The 22,035-nt window shown below is 34.7% G+C and overlaps 1 protein-coding gene across 1 annotated transcript in view; it reads left to right on the top strand.

Annotated features, from left to right (window-relative positions):
* Positions 1-22,035, top strand: part of LOC145663820 (unc-112-related protein-like) — a 250,900-nt gene that overhangs the window by 209,086 nt on the left and 19,779 nt on the right. The window contains exons 5-8 of the mRNA XM_081729912.1: positions 2,551-2,761; positions 7,324-7,502; positions 11,379-11,616; positions 18,568-18,780. Of these exons, the coding sequence (XP_081586038.1) occupies positions 2,551-2,761; positions 7,324-7,502; positions 11,379-11,616; positions 18,568-18,780 (841 nt within the window). The remainder of the gene's footprint in view (positions 1-2,550; positions 2,762-7,323; positions 7,503-11,378; positions 11,617-18,567; positions 18,781-22,035) is intronic.

Genomic DNA, 22,035 nt, shown 5'->3' with positions numbered 1-22,035 from the left:
TTCGCCCAATGTTATCGTTAAGCTGTTTTATGGATAACAGAGTTTTATATATATATTCACAGACTAAAAGAGTACTTAAATTAGAAATAGGAGCTATTAGGATTTACTTTTACGCATAGGAACGGGGCCAAAACAAGAGTAATGAACTGTCTTTGACCGAATTATTTATGAACATGTAAAAATTAGTTTGCTGTGAAATTGAACCACGTCTTGGACTGAATGAAAGACCTGTTTCTGACGAGTTTGGCAACTGTGCAATTTGGCAAATGTGCATTTTTTTTTTTTTTAAATAGGATGGTCCAACTGAGGGAAAGAGGAGGCAACAAAAGAAAAAGAGCTTTCTAATTAATATATTTTCCAAAGCACGCACTTTGAAGCCAAACATCACCACTTTCTCTTAGTTCACTGAAAAAGATAAAAACCTAGTTACGTACATTGCGAAAATGGAAATTGAACTGCGTTATTAAGAATGTTCATTTCCTCTTGTACGACGAACCTAATAAACTATTGCAATAGTTTATTAAACTTTATTTGCATCTATATAAAAAAAAAGCAATTGCACAAGTTTTTCCATAACTGCATGATCTAATCTTATACCGTAATCATGTCGGAGAATCTGTAAGAATTTTGGGAAATTTATAATTATACATCAAATTCCTGATTGTAATACTCTTTTAAATACAGGATTAATCAAAAAGGAGGAGCGGATTTAAAATATTTATTTCTTATGAATGATAGACACACATACGATACATTATTGGATGGAGGAAAGTTCGAAGTTTTATGCGTTCAACATGAGCACTGTTTGTTATGCGATAAACGCTGAATCGGTAGTCTATTTCTTACCATACACGAATTAAATGGTCCCTGGTTATTGAAATCACTGCTGTAACTATTCGATCTCGCAGCTCTACATCTGTCCCGTACATTCTCCGTAGGGTTTAGATCCGGAAATCTAGCAGACAAAGGTGTCTATCGTGTACAGTTTGATAGATTGCTCTGGAGATATGGGGATACGTGTTATACTGCTGGAAATTGATCCTCAAAGTGTCCAGATAAGTTCGTAGGACAGCTTGAAAATGACAGGAAATGAAAACGCATTAATAATTTACCTGAATGAAGAAAGAGGCGAGCAGGATTCTCGTTCATTTCCATTGCCTCTACGGCAGCTCTTAACAATACTGAAGATGTTCTGAATACTCATGCGAGAGGAAGTAGAAACTTGTCATGTCTTCAGTTTTTGTTTAATATTTAAGTGCTTACATGGAATCCGGAATGCTTCTGTTTGCACTGGCGGTTACTGTCCTGTCAGTTAGGAGGACCAGAATGATACTTCTGTACTGATGCCATTGGTGCATCGCTAGGGTACGTTTGCTCGAACCCTTTACTTTCGATCACGTATCCCGCCGATGCAGAACAATACCCGACCTCTCGCAGCTGTACTATACGGCACCGCTTGAGGTCGACGAATTAAATAATAGACTTGTAGTGTTATTGTGGCATTGCATTTACAGTTTGTGATTCATTCACTGGCGATTCGCGCATACAACTGCACTCATGTTGTCTCCGACTTTCAAATTACTAACAACATGGCTTTGATAGACGCAATGACTAGCCTGATTCTGTGTAGCCAACATGCTTTAAATTAAGATCACCATACCCTCTGCAAGTACATTTTATGTCATTTGAAATTTGATTAAATTAGGCGATATAAACGGAGTGTTCTAAATGCTTTTCCACCAGTGTATAATAATAGGTATTTCATTGGAAATAGAGATTTATTATTATTTTTTTTTTTTGGTAATTTTCCGGCAACAACGATGGTTGAAATGCAATTTTTTTTTTTTTTTTTTTTTTTTTTTTTATGTTAGTAAGGTAAATGGACTTTATATGCTGGCAGCTTTAGTTTCGCAAGTTTTAATTTTTAATAACATAACAGCACGAAAATTGGATCACCAACTCGCGAGTTGTTTACGATTCCACTAATCTGTCACGAGCTCAACGCAAAAATGGTAGAATTACTTATTTTTTTTTTTTTTAAATCAGATCATAGAATAGCGGACAGCATAGAACTTTCGACTTTTTGATTCCTTAATTAAGCATTACTATTAGGTATCAAAATAATGTGAGAAAAACGTCCCCACATTTACTTCCTATGTTTCTTTTTTCTTTTTTTTTTCCGAAACATTTTGTATATACAAGAATATGCTTTGATGTCAAAGGGTCATTGGAAAAACTGTAGGAGAATTATGTACTAACGGCTTTATTTTTGTCATTAGCGGAGTTAGAAATTTCGCGCTCTCATACAGTTGAGATATTTTCTCTCTCTCTCTCTCTCTCTCTATATATATATATATATATATATATATATATATATATTAAATATATAGATAGATAGATAGATAGATATATTCGCTACTTGTACTGTTTGGATATAGCGATAACAACCTAAGGCATTTCTTGTTAGCAAACAACTCCTATTTATTGTGTTTATTTAAATTTATGTTTGAGTAAATGTTCGTCTAAAATTGTAATTTTTCTGTACCTCAGGTGGCTGGACTCATCGTTGTCCATAATGGAGCAAGGTGTGAGGGAATTCGACACCCTTCGTCTCAGGTTCAAGTTCTTTTCGTTCTATGATCTGAATCCCAAATACGATGCAGTCAGAATAAACCAGATCTACGAGCAGGCGAAGTGGCAGCTGCTCAACGAAGAAATTGATTGCACAGAAGAAGAAATGATGATGTTCGGGGCGCTACAGGTCAGCCCAAGAACAAACTTCTTAATTTTTTATTTTATTTATTTATTTTGACGAAAACGGAATTACTCTAAATACATTGCACTTTAGTAGATTCAATACGGTCTCAGTAAGTACTTTCACCTTCCTCAACTGATTTAAAAAAAAAAAAAAAAAAAAGGAAAATAATGGTGATAAGCGATTTATAGATAGAAAGGCCTTGCCTTGCATTCGGGCAGCAAACTCCTCTCCAAATAGTTTCGATGCTTCCTGGTATCTTTTTCAGTCTCTTGATTTGCGCTAGTAGACAGGTAACTCGTATGTGCAGCGCTTAATCTATACTTATCTTTTTGTCAAGGAACAAGTGCACTATCTTTATTACAAATACGTTGAAGAATACTATTATACCTTCTAGAAAATGAAATGCGTCTTTACGTTATAACGTATTTTTTCAAGAGACTTCGTTCAACACTTTTTTTTTTTTTTTTTTTTTAATATGAGGCTTGAACTTGCTTATCTTAGTTAAGAAGAGGATTCCTACAGTAAGAAGGAACACAGCCATGCGCGGCGACTACGTGGGTGCTCCGGGGTCCCAGCAGCCACAAGATTTTTAGTTTGATGGAACAAAACAAAATAAATATTTCTCACTTGCCATTATAAAATAAATAAATAAATAAAATAAACAATTAAAACCTTGAGACGGAAGTTAAAATGTCTAACTTCTAAAATATAATTATTTATTTGAAATGTGTTTGTGCAAAGACAACCAAGTAACACACTCTCCCTTTCTTGCCTGTCTCTGGCCTAGTCAAAGGCAGTCTCCACAATAATAATAATAATAATAATAATAATAATAATAATAATAATAATAATAATAATAATAATGGAACTAGATATTGTGAATAGAATCGAGCACAGCCCTTTATGACAGTGTTCATAAAAGATTGTAACCAAAACGGAAATCAATCAAAAATATCGAGATTTCCCTGAAAACATATAACACGTCCTGCCATTGATACGCTCTAAAATAAATTTTGGAAAGTCGGCGCCGTTGAACCCACCTACATGTTACAAGTCGAGCAGCGTAAATGAAGAGACCGAAAAAGGTAACAGGAAGCATCGAAACTATTTAGAGAAACTTTTGACCTTCGGATACAAGGTAAGGTCGTATAATCTCTTCAGCTATTTATGTATCTTATAGCTACAATTAGCAAATATTCTTGCTAAAAGGCTTCCACATTCCAAATTTGTGTCAGTCATTAAGTTGTAGATTAAGGACAGTAACCTCAGAATGTGTTGATAATTTGTGATTTTAAGTTAGAGTGACTGAGTTAGTTTCTTTCTCCAATCACTGATTGCTAAAATCAAACTTAAATTGAGATAGTCTCCTTGGTAATGCATGCACTTCTTCCAGCGCTCCCGCCATTGTTGGAAACACTTCTGGAAGTAGTTTTTGCAATGGTGAGCAACCGTGCCGTCGCATTCCGCATGATGTCTTCTCTTGACTCGAATCGGGTCCCTTTTAGTGGCATTTTCAGCTTGGGGAAATTACCAAAAGTCACACGGATACGTGTTGGTTGAGTAGAGAGCCTGATGACACACAGGAATGTTGTGTTTGGTGATGAAAACCTGAATCAAATGTCCCCGGACACTGCCCAAATTTCCGTTCAAAATTGAATGTACCGATGCGATTGAATGGTTTCCGCTTGGGTATCGCCAAGCTTTTGGCAAAATGTGACGCAATATCGCTGCTCAAGTTTTCCTGTCACTTAAAAAAAATCCGACAACCGCTCACTACACGTCTTCACTCGTTGGCTGACTGCCAGCAACTGACACTTTCTGCGGATGAGAAAAAAATTCACGTCTGCGAATGAGTGTCCCCTCTACGTGTATGCTGAAGAAAGGTCTCCTGCATTTCATTGGTTTACGAGGGAAAAATAAGGTTCGATACTTTTTGAACACATCTCATATGATTAATTACGGTGACTAAAAGATCGTTATTACGTGGAAAATATTGCGAAAAGTTCGTTAAAAAAAAAAAAAAAAAAAAAAGACAACTACACACTTGTAAAAGTTCACATCATATGTGAAACTTGCGAAGTCCAACTATGGACATGCTGAATTTTGGAATTAAGAAAAAAAAAAAAAAAAATAAAATCTCTTGTCTGCTGTAAAAATTCTGTCAATTGAAGAAGGTGAAAGTAATCACTGAAACTGCGTTGAATCTAGTAAAGCATGACACATTTTTCTGTAAGTCTGTTTTTCTTTATTCAACAGAATGTTTTAGCTACGTATATACTTTAACTTTTGATTATAGACCTTCTTGTTTAGTAACTTTTTTTTTGGGTGTCTTATTAAACTTTCAGACAAACTTTAGGTAAATATATATTAATGTGTTAACATAGAAGATTCATTTTGAAATCCAGAATTGAATATTCCATTGTTGTGCTTTACACGATAGATCGAACTATTATAAAAATAGCTCGGTAATGATAAAGACATAAAATATTACGATATACGTATTTATACGTAGAATTTGTCATCCTGGGTCTTCCGTTCTCTCTCTATTGGTCCCACAACCGCTTTTACTTTCTAAAACTCCCGTCGCAACATTTGGAGTATTATCTTAGTGAAGAAAATAAAATGAAATCTTTTAGTTTTACGTCCCACAGTTATGCCGCCTTGGCTAAAAGGAGACTGTGATGATGAGAAATTAATAAAATGGTGGAATGAATAAAGTGGGAGGAAACGGGACAACCTTGAAGAAACCCACGCACACAGTCTTGATCCACCACAAAGTTCACTTGGCACGAGCTGGAATCGAACCATGGACCCCATGCACCACAAGTGAACGCTCTATCCTGAGCCACCGCGGCCCTTTAGTGAAGAAGCGAAACTGACAAACAGTGTATACCTAAAATTGGATTTTGTTGCGTGTCTTTTGTGCTTTTAAATACATCACGAATTTCAGTTAATGAGCTTGAATGCGGAAAATATGTTTGATTTTTCCGTATGTCCACTGGATGCCTTAATATTATATACAGAATATGTAATTGGTTTCCATGTAGTCTTGTTTTAATTAAAACACAACAAAGAAATGGATGCATTCAAAAAATTGGGAAGAATGTAAAATAAAAAAGAAAGTCCCAATGAAACTGAAAGAATGTGAAAGCCCATTTAATTAGTGGTTGTTCCTGAAGTACATCCTTCGAATACAATTATTTCGTTCAATTGAACAACTATTGAGCTGTCAGAATTGAACGTCTGCCAAAGCAACAACAGAAGATCAGACGAAGCAGGGCGAAACTCTTCTCTTTTGGAGTTTTGTTTTTGTAAATTTTATTTTAAAAGTCTGATCCAAAATTAGCTCGTTTTGATGTGTCTGGAATAGTGAAGAGAAATGAAGAGATAAAAACACCTCGAGACAGGGAGAAGTTGGAGAAACAATTTTTTTCCCTTACCTTTGTGAAACCACTTGTGTAGTTGCCAAGTTAGGCAGTCATTACCTCAGATGAGCTGGCAGGAAATGTAAAGAGTTTCTTATTACATAACAAAAATTAGCTATAGGGTGAGGTAAACAACGAGCTATTTGTAGAACGAACCTAATGTAGTTCTTTCCGAAAATTAAGCTGCTTGTATAATATTTTTTTGTTAGTCAACCTATATTTAATTCTTATTAGTTTTTCCTTTTGTTTCGAGTCCTATAGAAATAACTGTATCTGATGATTTCTTTTCGGAAAACTTGTACAATACATATCATAAAAATATAGGGTCTGTAAATCCTTTTAACAGAACATCATATCGTACGCTTGACCAAATTTGATATGAGATATTTGAATGGCTTTACTGACGTAAAAGATAGGAGATAGAAGACGCTGATGTAGGTGATAGACAATGGATTATCAATTGCATGGAAAGACACTGATATAGACGATGCATTATCAATAGCAGGATTCTGATACAACGTTTTCTACCTGCAGTCTCTCCAAGATCAACTGGATCATAATTCTTGAAGTTTGGGGAGTGTAAGAAACTTACTATCCAGATAGAATTGCAGTACCATAGAGAAAACTGGACGAAGTCTTAATGGAAATTTGAAAAATCAAGTGAAATGAAATCTTTCAGTTTAACGTCCCACGATTATACCCTTGAGGCTAAGGGAGACGATTAAGGCAAGTGAATGGTGTTCAAAGAGTGGTGGAATGAGAAAGTGGGAGGAAACTAGAATACCCCGAGAAAATCCACGGACACGATGTTGTCGGGGATCGAGCCAGGGACCCCATGCACCAGAGATAATCGCTGTACCACTGAACCATCGTGTACCCCTCCATGGCAATTCAAGTTCGTGAAGTTATGTACACTTGTACACGTCAGATAGATTAGTAATGTTTTTCCTTTAATTTTAGTTCCTTTTCTTTATTCCTTCAAAAACGTGATGATAATAAACCCTATGTAGCTTTGAAATGTAGGTGTTGTTTGCAGAGAGTCACAGTTTCTAAGTAAAATTATAATTCTACCTGGAACTTTCACTTCCTGTTTGTCAATATTTTTTTATTATTTATTTATTTATTTTTTATTTCTTCCAGTTGCAAATTAATCTGCAGGCGAATGTACCTCAGCCCAACTTGGATAATACAGGAGCTGAGGATGACATTGATGCTGCTCTCACAGATCTTCAAGTAACATTAGAAGGCTCTCACATCACGTCAGGGTCCAACGACATAACACAAGTTCCAGAACTTTCTGATTACCTGCGATTTCTTAAGTAAGTCAACACAACAACAGCATTTCTTAAGTAACAAGGAAAAGGATTATAAATTAAAATACCAGTAACAGTGATCCACTAACGTTGTTATGAAAATAAGTTTCAGACTACCATACTGAACTTTCTTGCTCTCGTTTCCAAGATTAAATCATGATAAATAATGGCTTATGCCAGAGTGTGGGGCTCTTAATGAATTACCTATGAAATAAATCCATCGTAGTCGATTGTGAAGAAGGGGGGGGGGGGATGCGAGAAACTCACCACTAAGAGTAAACTGCACCTTGCGGATTATTTTAATGAGAAATGACTTACGGTATATTGTAGGGTTGATAATGAACAATTTATTTATGAAATTTAAACAAAATTGTGAAAAATCTTGATATATACAGAGAGATAGATAGATATAAATATAATACTAGCAGAATACATCCGTTCTTCGTATAGGCAGAATACATCCCATTTTGGACATAAAGAGATGAATAATTTTTATTTAAACTGCATCGGAAGTGTAACTGTTCATCTCAGCGATCCCGAAAACTATGGATTCGACACTAATATTAATCATTTTCGATCATTTGTAAATATCTCCTCCTTCCCCTCCTCTACATTATACCGTCAAAGTGAAATGATAAAAAACATCCCAGGCCTGAACCTCATCTCTGTTGAAAATTTGATTGAGATCAGTCGGATGGTTCAAGAGGTATCAAAATCACAAACATAGTCACTTTTATTTTTGTATATAAATAAACCTCATTTTATGGAATAGAAAAAATTATTCCCCTCATCTTGTAAGAACATTATAAGATCCTTAGGCATAAAATTTGGTTGAAATAGTTGAACGGTATGGCCTCTAGGCATGAGTACATATATCGAGATTAATGGGTGATGAACAGACCTGAGATTCGGAACTCACTTTTCCGGTATGTAGGTGCCATGAAAATCTGTTGAAATTCGAAAGTGTTAAAAATCTCAAATATAGGATTGAAAGGAGGAATTGGGAGGTATGTTTTTCTTTCTTTTTTTTTTTAACCCTTTTTTCCTCAGGTTATAGATGTTTTTAACAACTGATTAGATGTTGATCGTTCTTGTGCACCTACTGTTGTAGTGGCGAACTTTCGGCATCTTTACGTTTGATGCTGCAACATCTTTATTGTTGTTGGTCTGATTTTCACCTAATTATCCCCATGGGGGTGATTGGGTGCAAAACGATTAAAACCATTGCCGGTACACATAAATCCATGGGGGTGATTGAGTGTAAATGAAGAAAGCTCAAGCTTTCATTTGATGTATATAACTTGTACTCTACTTAAAAACTAATAGTTTTATGTGGCCTAGAAAAAACATACCTTTGTTTACGCTAAATAAGGAGTAACTTATTTCTAAATCTCAAGATATTTGAATTCCTTTTCAAGCCTTCCAGTTATTTTTTATAGCATAATATACTGTCCTGTGAATTTAATCGAAAAAGTATCACATAGGAAAAAAATATAAGCGGTCAAAACTTTGGCCGAAAACGTAAAAAAAAGAGAACAGACCCTGATATCAAACAAGCATAGGGGAATGTAATAAGACTAACACTAAATAACTATAAACTATTACAATAGAACGTATGTTGGAACTCTGGATTGATAACTATTTACCGCATCAGCGCCATTGGCAAACGCAACGGCCATTGGAGGCATAAGTTGAATAAAATAGCTTAATAAGCACAATACACTATGAAGCAAAAGTGTACACCACAAAAGACAAAGATAGCACAGCATTTAAATGAATTCTGAGCAAAAAAGTGTTCACTTAAGGCATTCCACCCATTTACTCCCACATCATGTGCCCACTAACCCCCTGGGGGTAATTGGGAGGTACAAATTTTAACAAAATTTTAACTGCCGCACAGTGAGGATTCAAGATTGCTGCTCTTCACGGCACCATCTTTATGATTGTTTTAAGCAGTAGTAAAAATCATGATCAAAACATTAACAGACGCGCGATTTATTGTGACTCAAACCAAAACCCAGACAAACCTGAAACTCGGTTTCAAATATGACATTTCTTAAATCAGTTGTTGTTTTTTGTTTCATTATTACGTCGTCTCAAAATTCATCAAAGATTTTTTTTTTCTAATCAACATCTACCCAACCCAATATTTGGGTGTAATTAAAATCCATGAAAATATACTGAAATGCAATATATATATATATATATATTTAAAAAGTTTTCCGCTCAATTACCCCATTCTACCACATATATATATGGTGATATTTTCATTGTCTAATTTTAGTAGGCAAAATTAATTTTATGATGAATTCAGTGACTTTTAATTTGGAAATTTACAATATTACTCTTTTTTTAAAAAATAATAATAATGCAGTTAGATAATTAGGTGTTTAAAATAAAGTTAATTTGAATAACACTTCTTCAATTTTTTCTTTTGAATATTTTAATTTCTTCGTAAGCTTCGCAAACAATAATTGTTCTCTCCCAATAGAAGGTAACGTAATATTCTTCAATTGAAAGATAAAAAGAGAATTTTAGCCCTTTTTAGTCCTGTCGTGAATTTTCGTAGCAGATGTACTATCATTGACTTACTTTTGATTGGCTTTGATAAAATACTCAAATTTGAGTGTTTTTGAGTGTAGTTCTGATTTAGTTGAATTTTAGTAAAGCATGTGAGCTCCTTCGTGGCTAAGCGGTTAGCGTACGCACCTTTGGCGTGGGAGACCTGGATTCGATTCCCGGCGGGCGCTCATGTTCGGATTCCACGTTAATCAGTAGGTCCATGTCTCATATAGCCTCGCTGCTGAAAGGGACGCTAAACTCAAAATCAACTCAACTCTAGTAAAGCATACAATCCTCATCGCTGAAGTAGAGCAGGGTTTCTCAACCTATTTCTTATTAATACCACGTCTTTTCATATTCTCTTGTCAGCGAGCTCTATAAGTAATTTCCGGTTCAATAAGTTTTTATTATTCTATCTATTGCTTACACTTGTACTAATACTTTTCTTGTATTTCAATCTGCATTTTTCACCAGTTTCATTTCTCTTTTTTATTTCAATTTTTAAAAAGGATTCTCTACTTGTTTACAATTTTAATATTATTTGCTGTTTTTGTCAATAAGTATAGGAATAAAAATATGTTTTATAAGAAATTCAAAATGTTCCGGTTCGGTTTTGGTTCTAAATGGCAAAAGTCATTACATAAGAAGTGGACTGTAATTATTTGAAATAATGCTACACCTTAACATCAGTTTTACACAAAAACAATTCAGTGCTACCACAAGTCCGCAATCATAGCCTTGCACACCATCGAACAGTCACACACACTCTTCTTTCTTTTCAGTGTTACCAAGTCTTATGTTCTAATATAACAAATTTAAACAAAAAGTTACTAAAATACATAAAACCCAACACAAAATAATTTTTAAAAATATCTTTTTCACCTTCCTTCGTGATCCCGTTTGAGGATCCCTGGTCTAGTGGCTAGCGTGTGTGTTTTCCATGCACGTGGTCCCGCGTTTGATTCTCCGTAGAAGAGCATTGAATACACTACAATGCTTCAGATCCCACTTTAGATTGTAGGTATCATGCCTGGGGTGTAGCCTCGTTGCAGGCGAAGGGCATAAATACAAATTAATCAACGAAATCCAGTAAAATACGTGTAATATCATACACTAACTGCTCGCGAAAATTTCATTGATGAACAATTCACTAAGTTTTTATACTTCTTTACACGCAAAAAATATTCCTTTTCATAGTTTTGTACTTCGTTGATACTATTGCAATCATTTTTGCATTAACCTTACCTAATTTTTATTGTATTTTTTAACAACTTCCATAAACCGGCTGAAATTTTAATTTATTTTTGTATTTGTTTTCAGGCCGAAACGATTCACATTAAAGGCATTTAAGAGGTATTGGTTCACTTGCCGTGATCTACATCTGACTCTGTACAAATCTCGGGAAGACGCTGCCCATAGCGGTGACCCTGCTTACCACATAAATCTTCGAGGCTGTGAGGTCACACCAGAAGTCAACATTACGCAAGGAAAGTACGGAATTAAATTAGAAGTGCCCAGCGCTGAAGGAATGACAGAAATGTATATACGATGTGATTCAGTAAGTTCATTTTGTTATTCTAGTGCCTATAACTATGGTATTTTTGCACGTCTAAGCAAACTTTTCTTATAATGTGATGCATATCGAAAACTCAGAGTAACATCAACTGACAGATCTTGAGATTACTTTTTGAACGAAGATCAGTAATAAAGGAGTATAAACGCATGAACTAGGTTAACAAGGAGTTCACTCCAGCAGACGGTTCTACAAAATAGAAAATTTATAGGTAAAATAAGATGTGAAACATTTTTAGTGAAGGAATGAGAGTGTCAATATAAGTAATTACAATCAGTGCAGAGTATATTGAAATGAATTTTGAGTGATAGTGAAAGTATTATATGTGTAAGTGTGCTCTTCCACTATCCTCGTTTATGCGTATACTCGCGTCGCTGACGTGTCTGCTCCCTATGGACGCACCCCTTGCATACTCTCGGCCCTAGTGTTGTAAATAGAAAAAAAACCGTTCGTATTTTTTCAGAAATGTACGTTTTTTTTAGGAAAAAAACATTGCCTCTCGTTTTTTTTCTAAATTTCGTTTTTTTTTTCAAATATTCATTTGTAATGTATCTTACGTCATTTAAGTCTGCAGTATTTTTATGTAGGTGTAATTACCATAAAATGCAACATAAATTAAACACTAGATACTGTTACGGTACAAATATTTTACAATTTATATGAGTAGCGTACCTACCAATAATCCGGGATTCTGTACATTTTCACCAATATCAACGAAGAAATAAAAGTATAAATGAACATTTGTTTTTTCGTGAAAGTAGGCCTTTAATAAGTACGAAAATAATATCACGAACAGTATAAAATGCAAATAACTTGTCTAAAGGTAAAAACTAATACTAATTTGCCTACTAGTATTTTTCTGAATATCATATATAAATAATTTGTCGACTAGATATATGATATGCATTGCTGGCTCTACCATATGTGAAACACGTGCATTTGCACGGGGCTGCATTATCTGTCATAAGTATTTTATTTAAAATAAATGTTTCTTGTTGGAAACAGACTTTATGATCATGGTAGCTAAATTTACTAAGCTGACCTTCTATTTGAATACTACATTCATAAATTATGTTTAGGTCGCATTAGTTTAAGTCACATGGTCAGTGCTAAAGCAAATAGTGAAATAAATCCCAGAATAAATTGCTTGATTGTTGTCAAATACAAGAACTCAATTCTCGAACGCCTGTCCACTTTGGTTAGTTATCAGAGTTCTGATATGAAAGCTTCTCTTGTCTTTGTCGCAAATAAGATCGTGAAGATGGAAACACTTTAAAAAATAACAGATGTAGAAGGAAAATCAAGAAATAAAGGTAAAAGAGCTAGTTGCACTATAATTGCAAACTGATATGTTGAGGTTGATACTCGATATTGAATTCTATAAAAAGGATTATCATCTTTCAGATGTATTTGCTTTATCTTTCACTAACATAATAGATTAATATTTAAAGAAAAAAAAACAGACACAACAATATTGTATTTCTAGTAAGTATTTAAGCCTTTCTGAGTGCGAGTGTAGTTTCCCTCCCCTTCGTTGTTCATGCTGGAGTAGCATACTTAAAATTGTGACTTTTAAGATTTGTTCTTTCTGGAGAAAGAGGGAGGCGGCAAAGGGCGACAAATTGCCTAGGACCGGCCCTGATGATATGTACACTCATGTCCAAAATGATTGTCACATATCTATAACTATGTTCTGGTAAGAATATAATTTGATAATGATTTTGTAGGGTACTGATGCTGTGTGTATAATCGGAAAATGTATATTTGTGGTAAATTTCAAAGGAAAAGAATTATAAATACGAAAATTAGAAAGAGTAAAACAAAATGTTGCTAAATGGACAAGAAAGTTTTGTTTTCGTTTTATTGTTCTTATTTACTGCTGTTTTGACATGAAATTTGCCACATACATGTCTTTGCCGATTATACACATACTAACATTATAAGAAATACCAGGCGGATTCGTTATCAAATTATATTCCTATAACAACATATTTATAGACATGCGACAATAATTTTGGACATGAGTGTACATACAAGACATGAATATAGGATGACATAATTTGCAGTAATGCAGGGTGTTTCAAAATTAATATTAGGGTTTGAAACATTGTAGTATCTATTACAATTAACTTACAATTATAAGTATTATCAAATGAAAGAGCAACTCAAACAGTTTTGTACACACGCATGCCATGCATTATTTCCTCTGTCTGCTGTTAGAAAGGGCAAGTAGCAAAGATGGAGACTAGAGACCAGAAAGCTTTGTGTGTTTTAATTTTGCAAAGCCTGAATCTATATTTACAGTGCAAACATCTGAGTGAATTGAATGTTTTGTGCCATATGGCGGAAAGTTTATGGGCCTTTCTCACCTATTGATTCAATGTGTGCCATGTGACGAATGAAGCTCACATCGAACACTTGAAGCAAAAACTGTTTGAGGTGTTCTTTTATTTGATGTATTGTTTATAACTGTGCGTAAAATGTAATAAGTACTACGAAGACTTAATTTCCCGATATTCATTTTGAAACACCCTGCATTTCTCAGCATCAGTATTGGAACTAAGAGATGTAAAAAGGAGAAATTGTGATTGTTTACAACAACGATATTATTATTAGTCAAGGCTGTAGGCCTAATTATTACAACACAAGTTAGTAGTCAAAACAATGTAATTAAATGTACACTCGTAACCCTTTCAGACCCAGGTGGCCAAAGTGGCACATACGGGTGTGTCACTTTTTTAATCCGCACCTGTATGGCCACTAATTAAGATATCGGTTATATATATATTATTTTGCCAAATATGGTTGGTCTATAGTTTATCTTTTTAGTTTCTTTTTCTTTTTGTGTCGAATTTCCTTCTCAAATTTCACCCCAGTCAAAAATTCGAGAATTTTCGAATTTTCTTTATTACTTTTCCCCTGTAGCTTCATTCGTTGTAGAGAGACCTTCTTAAGACTTGTCAGGTAGACACGTCGAATGAATACCTAATTGTTGACATAAATTGGACGGGCTTGCGTGCAGTGTTGCCAACTACGGAAATTAAAATCTTGAATTTGGGCAAAAAAAATCGAAATTTTTGTTATAAACCGTACTTATACGTCCTAATGCAAGTCAACTTACGCCAGTCGAACATTTTTCCTTTCTGAACAAACTCGGGTACATATCGTTACAGTGGGGTAATTAGGGGACGCACGAAAATTCGGATTTAGGTTCTAAATCTTGATTTTCCCCTACTTTTCTGTTTATCGAAATATATTTTTGGTAATTAGAAGCATTGTTTCTTAAATATCGCCATGATACTTGTAGGATATATTATTAATGTACCAGTGTTTATTTTAAGATAGTTTTCGTCTGTCTGGTAGCAGTGTTGCCAGCTACAGAAAATTTTAATTCAAGATGTTAGGGGAAAATTACGTGTTTTATCTATATATCCCTCTTGTTGGTTAAATAGGAACAAAAGTACCAGTATCTGAAAGTCTTGTCTTTGCCCTTCACAACGCACTATAGAAAGTTTCAATACGATAGTTAGGAGAAGTACAGTTGAGGTTTACAGTACACCTTGTTCTCTAAGTGGAAAGATAACTGTGATTTTTTTAGGTAGACTGAAATATTTTTAATGACCTGCTTACTTTATTAGATATCGTCACAATACTTGTAGGATATATTATAGGGATACCAAAGCTTGTTTTAAGATAGTTTGTGTGTGTGTGTGTGTGCTAGCACTGTTGCCAGCTACAGAAAATTTTAATTTCCGATTTTAGGGGAAATTTTGGGAAAATTCTCTTTTTGTCTTTATTATTTCCCTCTTGTTGGCTACATTCGAACAAACGTACCACTGTCTGAAAGCCTCGTCCTTAGCCTACACAGCGCACCATAAAAAGTTTCGATAGAATAATTAGGGGAAGTACAGTTAAGGCTTATAATAAACCATGTTCTGTAAATGGTAAGAAAATTGCGCATTTCTGAGTTAGAATGAGATTTTTTTTTTTAAATTCATGCTTACTTTGTTAGATATCGTCATGATACTTGTAGGATATATTCTTATGGTACCAAAGTTTACTTTCATATAGTTTACGTCTGTTTTATGGCAGTATTTCCAGCCAAAACAATTAATTCCCGATTTTAATTGAAAAATTCGGCAAATTTCCCTTTCCCCTCTATTATTTCCCTCTTGCTCGCTACGTTGGAACAAATGTACCACTACCTGAAAGCCCTCTCTTTAGCCTACAGAACGCACCATAAAAGGTTTCAATAGGATAATTAGAGAAGCTGTAGCCCCGGCATATCTGTTGATTTTTGCTTCTAAGGCGTAAAAAGTGTCAAAATTTCATGTGTATGGAAACAGAGAATTTTTTCTTTCTCTCTTTGAATGGAAGCCAGCGACTTCAGGTTTTCACTGTACCTTGTCAACGCACCAAAGAAATTTTTTAGGTGACTTGGACCCATATAGCAACAGTGGTGCTAGATACAAAAAGTCTTGAAATTCGGTTAGGGATTTTTTTTGTAAATTTTCACCCCTACATTTCCCTCAGTAATTTCCCACCCGCTCGCAACACTGCAATGTAACGTACACCAAAAAACAGCCACATTTCTTCTCTAAAAAACAAGGTCTTAACCATATCAATAGGGTAAATGGTTTTTGAGCAATAAGTCACTAACTGACAAGGTAGGAAAACGCCAAAAATGACCTGGGCCCGAAAGGAATAATCACACGATTTTGCTCGTATAGGTACAAAAAAACAAACGATTTGTAAGTTACCAGGGCTTCGACTCAAGTTCTATTGATTATTTCAATAATCTTCAACATAAATCAATAAATAATAGCTGCCAGAAAAAAAAAACAGAAATTTGAAAAAAAACATGAAAAAGAACGATGTTTTTTATTGAAAAAAACTTCACAGAAAAAAAACCGTTTTTTTACAACACTACTCGGCCCCCTGCTGTGCTCTTGCTCTGACTCGGTTAGATAGCATTCGTGCTTTTTAGTGGCCACCTAGCACAAGTTGGTTCGTGTTTTATGCACTTTTATGTAGTTTTTATGCCATACGTTCACACTGTATTTATACAGAGCCTTCCCGAAGTCAATTTGCAAGTAGTAATGGAGCTAATCATTTAGTGCATGCTCTGTTAAAAGAAATACAAAGGTCTAACCTAGCCTGAAAATGTAAGAAATGTGTCAGGATTTGGTATAACCGTCTGCTCGAGTAATGCCTCAAGAAAGAAAGAAGTTGAAATTAAATTCAATCTTTACATAATAACCAGAGAAGAAAACATTCTTTGAACATAAAAGGGGGTGAACAAATATATATATATATATATATATATATATATATATATATATATATATATATATATATATTAGTGAATACAGCGCTGACAACTTACAGCTGCCTAACCCTCATTGTCCAATGAAATACATAATTTTAGCTTCCTTCTCCCCTATAACTGATCATCAGAAGATTCACAGAATCAATATTTCTGGTCCTGTACTTATACCAAATTCTTGGTGACTAGTGTAAGTATATGCCAGATTTTTTCATGTCCGGCTGACCATACATGCGGAGAAGCCTTTAAAAATAAATACAGATTGTTGCCATTCGTTATGATTACGTTGGAATATCTAAGGAATGAGATTATTTTATCTTTCTGGTTCTCTCAAAATCTAATCCTACGTTCTGTGGTAACGGATAGAAAACTATCGTACACAGAAATTCACAGAGCGGCTGTTCCATCAAGTCTGTCATAAGAAGTCGATAAGGGATTGATCACACTGCTTTGTAACTTATTTAGGTTGGATGCTTAGTATGATGTTTCTGTATTTGTATGATTTAGTATGATGATGAATGCTTCTGGAGGATTGTGATATTTCTAGAAGACACCCAATTGCTCGCACCCTGAGGTGATAGCGTGTGTGAGAAAAATAATAATCAATTTACACAGAAAATTTCGTGACGGAGTAGTTTTATGAACATGAAAGCAAGTTTCAATATCTATGACCTACAGTTACAAATTCAAGAATACTATTTGAGTCTCTCTCTGTTGTTTTTGAGGAACAAGTCAAGAAAATGCTTTTTCTTTCGTTCTCATGCCGTGAAACAGACGCTGTTGCGCCATAGAATAGTTTGAAATTCTTACGATCCCGTAATATACTTATGTGAGTATTTCATACAATAATTTGCATTAGCTATCAGGAGAGAGTTTATTGTGCAACTCTTGCTGCTAGTTTATATTTAATCATTTTTTGAAGTACTAGCAACAGGTTAAATCCTTTAGTGTCAACAGTCATCATCATCATCATCATAGGTATTCTGCCATTATTGGCAAGTCATTTGCCGCAGCTAAGAAGTTTCCTTGCTCTTCTGCTGACCTCTTTGTCTTCATGTACGATTTTTCTGTTTTGATATCGTCCATTAATTGTAGTCTCCTTCGGCCTCTCCCTCTCTTTCCTGCCACCATACCCACTAGTACGGCCCTCATGATACAGTTCCTTCTTGGCCAATGTTCCATTCAGTTTCTGTTCCTCTTCATAATAATATCTACAATTGTTCTTTTCTTCCCCACCATTTCTAAGACCCTCTCATTAGGTTTCCGTTCAACACAGCTAATTCCCTCTATTCTTCTCCTCGCCCACATTTCGAAATCTTCCAGTCGTTTTTCACCAGTTTTTCGTAATGTACATGTTCCTGACTCATACAGAACAATTCTCCACACGAAGCATTTTATGAGTCAATAGTAATCAATAAAAATTGGTTCTCTTGTCACAGCTATTGATACCATTTTAAATCTGTCATTGTTTTCAAAAGTATGTGGAATGAGACTAATAGGAACAACCACAACCTTAAACAAAGAATTTATTAAATTAATATGCTTATTAGTGTTAATGTACTTATTAATATTCCATATAAAATAAAGTAATTCTATGTTTGTTACGATAGGAAGAGCAATACGCCAAATGGATGGCTGCGTGTAGGCTAGCAGCGAAAGGTCGAACTCTAGCCGACAGTTCGTATGAAACGGAAGTTAAATCAATCATCGCCTTTTTACAAATGCAACATCCAGCACCAGCGCCTGCTATCAACCCATCTGCACTCGACATTAATCCTGACGACTACGTTGCACCACGATTCCTTCGAAAGTTAAAAGGAAAGGTAAGAATTTATATAAAAATTGTTATTTATCTCTAATTTTAGTTCTATGGCAATTTCAATTTAAAGGTTTTAGATTAAAAAAAAAGAAAGTAGTCTCGAAAATGTTTTCAAAATTACTGAATCCTAAGTAGAATTAAGCTTTTTTTTTTTTATTGAATAAAAGAATTAGTAATAAATAGTCTTCTACCAGCTTGTAACACAAAAACTTTACTTTTGCTACGATAAGAAAAGGCTAATTGAATTTTTAATCTTACTTTATATTTACTCTTTAAAAACAAAATGTTTGGAGTCCGTCAGAAAAATGTATACACTCTTTGTCATTCTGTATCAGGATACTGGCATTGACAATTGTTCTGAAATTGAAGTATGTTGTAGTATGGTTTTTCGCCCAACAGATGTCAGCAGTGTCAATTGTTTTCAGTTAAAATTATGTTGTAGTACACTTTTCGCTCAACAGATGTCGTTACTGTCAGCACGGTTAGTGAGATAAGAAAATAGCAGAAGCACGCTTGACGTTCCAGCAGCGTAAGTACGTTTTAAATTGTATTATCAGGTTGGGGACAGCGTCAGTGAAGAGGGGAGTTTCACACTGAACCAGGGTTTGAAAAATCCCGGGTTTTTCTGAAAAAAAAAAAAAATCAACTCACTGGAGTCCATATGTTTTTTTTTTTCGGATATAATTGGGTTTTTCGAGTTTAATTGGGTTTTTACGAAATATTTCAATGTCTCTGGGGTAAAAGTGTTCAAACGTGATTTACATTTCAAGATTATCATTGTCACAACTTGCAACAATTTTCTGTTCACTGCTGTTTTGATAAAATGGCCGCAGTTTCGAAATTTTACATTGGACCGTTGAGAAAATCTACACAGCTAATTTAGAATACCTCGTGCTTTTACTCGGAAAATTTCAACTTAAAGGATTGAAAGTTGCCCTTTGTAGCGTGGATACCCGCTATTATGAGAAAAATGGCCGCCATTTTGAAATTTTACGTTGGTATGCCGCCAAATCGATACAGGAAATTTAGAGTGTCTCGTGCTTGTACGCTGAAAATTTAACCTTAAAAGAGCGAAAGTTGTACCCTGTAGTGTGTGTGTGGTACAGGCAGATAAACGAACACATGTAGATCGAGTCATCCTAGGAGCTTAGTGACGTTCGCCAAATATGAATACTAAATATCTATATATTAAAATGCTAGGTTTATATGTTTGTCTTCAGTCCTTTCAACAATGAGATCGCGAAATCACAAGTACTAGAAACTTGCCGTTTTCGCTGATCGATTCGAAATTTTGTATAGATTGTCCAGTTCTAATTGAATATTTTAAAAAACATGACCGTCATTTCTTTATTACATTTTTTAGAGATATACTGGAAGTGTTGAATTTTTTTTAAAAAGTATCCTATCCTACTATGAGTTATACATTCTAACACAACATACTTGTATACAGGGGTTGTATATCTCTCGGGCGTTTGTTTCATGGCCAAATGATGATAAAAAACGAAGAATAACCAGTTCTACAGTCTAAGATGAATTTTATTATTTGGATTGTTTTGCCCAATGAACACCATATGTCAGTGACATTATAATTAATTGTGTATGTGTAATGTATTTGCTTATTACATACTGCATACAAGAAAAAAGAAAACACTGATCATACATGAATTAGAAACTCCAACCGGAAGCAGGCTCAATCTTGCAAACGGTGCGAGATATTGAAAAGATAATCGAAAAAAAAAAAAGGCCTCTTTATGGTACCCCTTGCCGGTTTTTATCAAGACATTTTTCTTCTGTGTATGTGAAGGGGCATGAAAAAAATGAGAGAAATGAAAAGTAGATTCGTGCTCATATATAAATGATGCACTGTGTAGAGAGCTAGTATTAATTTAAAACAAAGATATAATTCAAGTTTTATAAAATAAATGTTTCAAAATATCTTATATGAAATAAATATTTTCCAGCTTAAAATAAATGGTTTTATTGTTGACGTTTACTTCCGATACTTTGTACATTCAATTACGGGAATTTCCGGAGCACTTGTTGCAAGACGGTTCTTTCCCGAAAATTAATTTAAAACAACAAAGATATAATTCATATTTTATAGAGAAGCCTAAATGTTTCAAAATGTCTTAAATGAAATTAAATATCTTCCAGCGTAAAATAAATAGTTGAAGTTTTCACTTCCGATTTTTTTTCTCGAAAATGCAGCTTTCTTTACTACACATCGAAACTTCTACTAGTACGGAAGTTTGAATTCAGCACTTGAACTAGTAAGTGTTAGATAGTATTCGGAACTCTGAGCATTAAGCTTCTTAAATCTGACAAGAATTTTTACGCTATTGCTGGTATTGATTCTACAGAATGCTTATTTGAAGAGTAGCAACAAATGATCGAACGAAACTATTGTTTTTGGTATGGCCTTAAACTCGTCAAACGTATGAGGGATAACGTCCCTCGGCGTGGCCGAGTCAGCGAACCCACTATTCATGGAAACTAAAATATAAAATTGCATATTTTACTTCAAATAGACTACACAGCGGAGGGCGAAGCTGATGGGCCGGATGGAGCAGGCGCGTCAACGGCGGTGGATATATGCGTAACGAGGGTAGTGAAAACATGTGGGTTTTGGCAATCATACAAATTTCAGTAGCAGTTGTTGTGGTTTCATACTACTAACGCTTCACTTGTAAACAAAATATAGCTTCTGTACACTGTGCAGGAATACATTGCCGTGAGTTAGAAGCCACTTACCTTCGAAACTGAGGCTTGTAAACTTCTGCAATTTCAAGAACAAAATCGTGTAGACAGTTTCTTAACAGTCACTCGTTATTTTTGAATAGTTCTCTATAACTCTCACATGATATTTCATACCCTTGACAGACATACACACGTCATTTCTATACTGCCTTTCGCCCCCACAATATTATGACAAGTATACCTCTCGCGAAATAGTCCATCCGCTTCCACATACAGTGCCGCCTACAACATAAAAAACAACCACTTTCTTAACTTTTACTAATCCCTTTACCTTACTTTCACTCATTCTTACTTACAAACAAATAAATTCTCCAATTGACCCGGTAAATTTCATAAAATTGCTCTGGCGGTACAGCACTTAACCCCTGACATCCCTGTTGAGCGAAAAGCCGTACTACAACATACTTAAATTTCAGAACAATTGAAGATGTGGATTTCAAAAGAGCCTAAGTCATTTTTGTCAATTTTGGGATATTGGTTCTATTAAGTTCCATTTTAGCAT

This window comes from Thermobia domestica, chromosome 11 (genome assembly GCF_964235325.1).
Source record: "Thermobia domestica chromosome 11, izTheDome1.hap1.1, whole genome shotgun sequence".
Classification (NCBI taxonomy): domain Eukaryota; kingdom Metazoa; phylum Arthropoda; class Insecta; order Zygentoma; family Lepismatidae; genus Thermobia; species Thermobia domestica.
The sequence above is the reverse complement of the archived record's forward strand: the minus strand, read 5'-3'. Positions and strand labels throughout refer to the sequence as shown.